The sequence below is a fragment of the Eimeria acervulina genome, genomic scaffold (assembly GCF_000499425.1).
Source record: "Eimeria acervulina Houghton genomic scaffold, Eah_scaff1088, whole genome shotgun sequence".
In the NCBI taxonomy this organism is placed as follows: Eukaryota; Apicomplexa; class Conoidasida; order Eucoccidiorida; family Eimeriidae; genus Eimeria; species Eimeria acervulina.
Window position 1 is genome coordinate 1 of NW_013550393.1, and position 2500 is coordinate 2500.

General features: G+C 38.0%; 1 protein-coding gene across 1 annotated transcript in view; it reads left to right on the forward strand.

The window, feature by feature from the left end:
* Positions 1 to 2308: 2308 nt before the first annotated feature.
* EAH_00055270 (ubiquinone biosynthesis protein COQ4, putative) overlaps positions 2309 to 2500 on the forward strand; it is a gene marked incomplete at both ends in the record, with an annotated part of 1324 nt that continues 1132 nt past the window's right edge. Inside the window, one exon of the mRNA XM_013397701.1 lies at positions 2309 to 2500. This exon is cut by the window's right edge and continues 137 nt beyond it. Within this exon, the coding sequence (XP_013253155.1) occupies positions 2309 to 2500 (192 nt within the window).

Genomic DNA, 2500 nt, shown 5'->3' on the forward strand with positions numbered 1-2500 from the left:
TATATAAATATATATATATATAAATATATATATATATATAATATATATATATTTATCCCTCATATTGAATGAAAAGCAAAAGCATAGAAAATTATATTATTATTAAATTTATTAATAAATTTATATTACTAAATATCTTTTTCTATTATTACATCCTATTATATATAGTTATTATTATACATATATATATATATATATATACATATATGTACATACATACATATATATATATATGTTTTTGATGTTTTCTTTGAGTTGTTTAGATTGTTTATTGCAGTGTATATGCATGTAATTTGTATTATATTTATTGCTGTGTGTCTTTGTTGTTATCTCTTGAAGAACAGATAAGAAGATATATTATTTTTTTATTTAAATGCATGCATGCATACACCCCAACTCTAACTGTCTCCTTTCTGTCTCCTTTTTTGTGGGGTTGTAGCAGCGATAAGACCGAAGTATAAACCCTAAACCCTCATCTAAACCCTAAACCCTCATCTAAACCCTAAACCCTTATCTAAACCGTAAACCCTCATCTAAACCCTAAATTCAAAGCTTTCAGATACGCCCTAACCCCTAAGCTAAACCCTAAAATAACCCCTAAAGCATAAACCCCAAAGAAAACCCTAAACCCTAAACCGTACAGTTATCCCTAAACCCTAAGCCCTAAACCCTAAAGTAAACCCTAAACCATAAAATATACCCTAAACCCTAAAGTATACCCTAAACCGTAAAGTAAACCCTAAAGCATAAACCCTACACCCTAAACCCTAAACCCTAAACGCTGAACCCTAAAGTAAACCCTAAACCCTAAACCCTAAACCCTAGCTAGACCCTACGGCCTTTCCTAAACCCTAATCTCAGCTTCTCCTCTAAACCCTAAAATTGCAAACACCGCAACAAAACCACAAAAATAAAAAACGAGAAAACAAAACAAACACAAAAATAATATAATATATATATATAATATACATACATATATATATGCTTATATATATGTATATATATATGTATATATATATATATATTTATATATATATGTATATATATATATATGTATACGTTTACTAAGTCATATACAATGTATAATATATATATTATATATATACGTATCTATACATACACTATATATAAAACATATTATGTATATGTATATATGTAAATATATATATATATACATATATATAAATATATATATATATATATATATATATGTGTATATATATATATATATAGAAGAGCATTGGGGTGTCTTGGCTTGCAGTGTACACACAGAATTAGAGAAGAGAATAAAAGTATTATTAAATTAAAAAGATAAAATGCACACAAAAATCTCTTGCTGCTGTTGCTGTTGCTGCTGTTGCTGCTGTTGCTGCTGCTGCTGGTTTTGCTGCTCCTGTGTGTAAGGCAGCTGCTGAATCCTATCGAGTTGTTTGCTTCGCTTTAGGGTTTAGGGTTTAGGGTTTAGGGTTTAGGGGCAAGCATGAGCTTATTGCTGTCAGTGTGTCGAACGAAATACAGGTTTGACGGTTTAGGGTTTAGGGGTTAGGGTTTAGGGTTTAGAAACCCTAAACCCTAAACCCTTTATTTTAGGGTTTAGGCCTTTTAGACCCTAAACCCTAAACCCTAAAAGTAATTTTAAAAGACTTTTTCTAAACTGAAGTATCATCGCTCTTAGGGGCCCCCCTAAACCCTAAACCCTTTGGGCCCCCCGAGGGCCCCAAAGGGTTTAGGGTTTAGGGTTTGATAGAGGGCCCCTTGTTTTATTTTAGTGTGTAAAGTATTTCGTCTGTTTTAATTGCAGATATAAATTTAATATGTTGTTACTTTACTATCTCTTCAAACCCCACCAAAACCCTAAACCCTAAACCCTAAACCCTAAACCCTAATTGTGGTTTAAGAGATGGCTTCATCTCGGGGTTTATGGAGTGTACGCAGTGCATGCGGTTTATCTTCAGTTGAGGCATTTCAGCGTCAGCATCGTATCAACAAAATATCTTTCAATCAACCTCCTATAGGGGCCCCTAATGGGGGGCCCCCCTGGGGGCCCCCATGGGGGCCCCTTAAAGGCACATTTGAGGGGCCCTTAGGGCCCTCAGGGGGGCCCCCAGGCGGGCCCTTAGGGGGGCCCTCAGGGGGCCCCTCAGGGGGCCCCTCAGGGGGGCCCTTAGGGGGGGCCCCAGGGGGCCCCTCAGGGGGCCCCTCAGGGGGGCCCTTAGGGGGGGCCCCAGGGGGGCCGAATAAAGGCATATATGAGGGCCCTGTAAGGAAAGGGTTTAGTGCAGCAGATAAACCTGCGAGGGTTTTGAAGATGTTTGAGTGGAGCGAAGAAAGTAAAAGAAGAATAGAGAAGGATGCGACCCCCCTAGGGGCCCCCTCGATTGGTTTATGCGGTAATGCATCCGGCTCACCTCTATTTGGTGCAGCAGCAGCAGCAGCAGCAGCAGCAACAGCAGCAGCAGCAGCAGCACATCGGGCCTTTGCCTCTTTTAACCCTTTATTC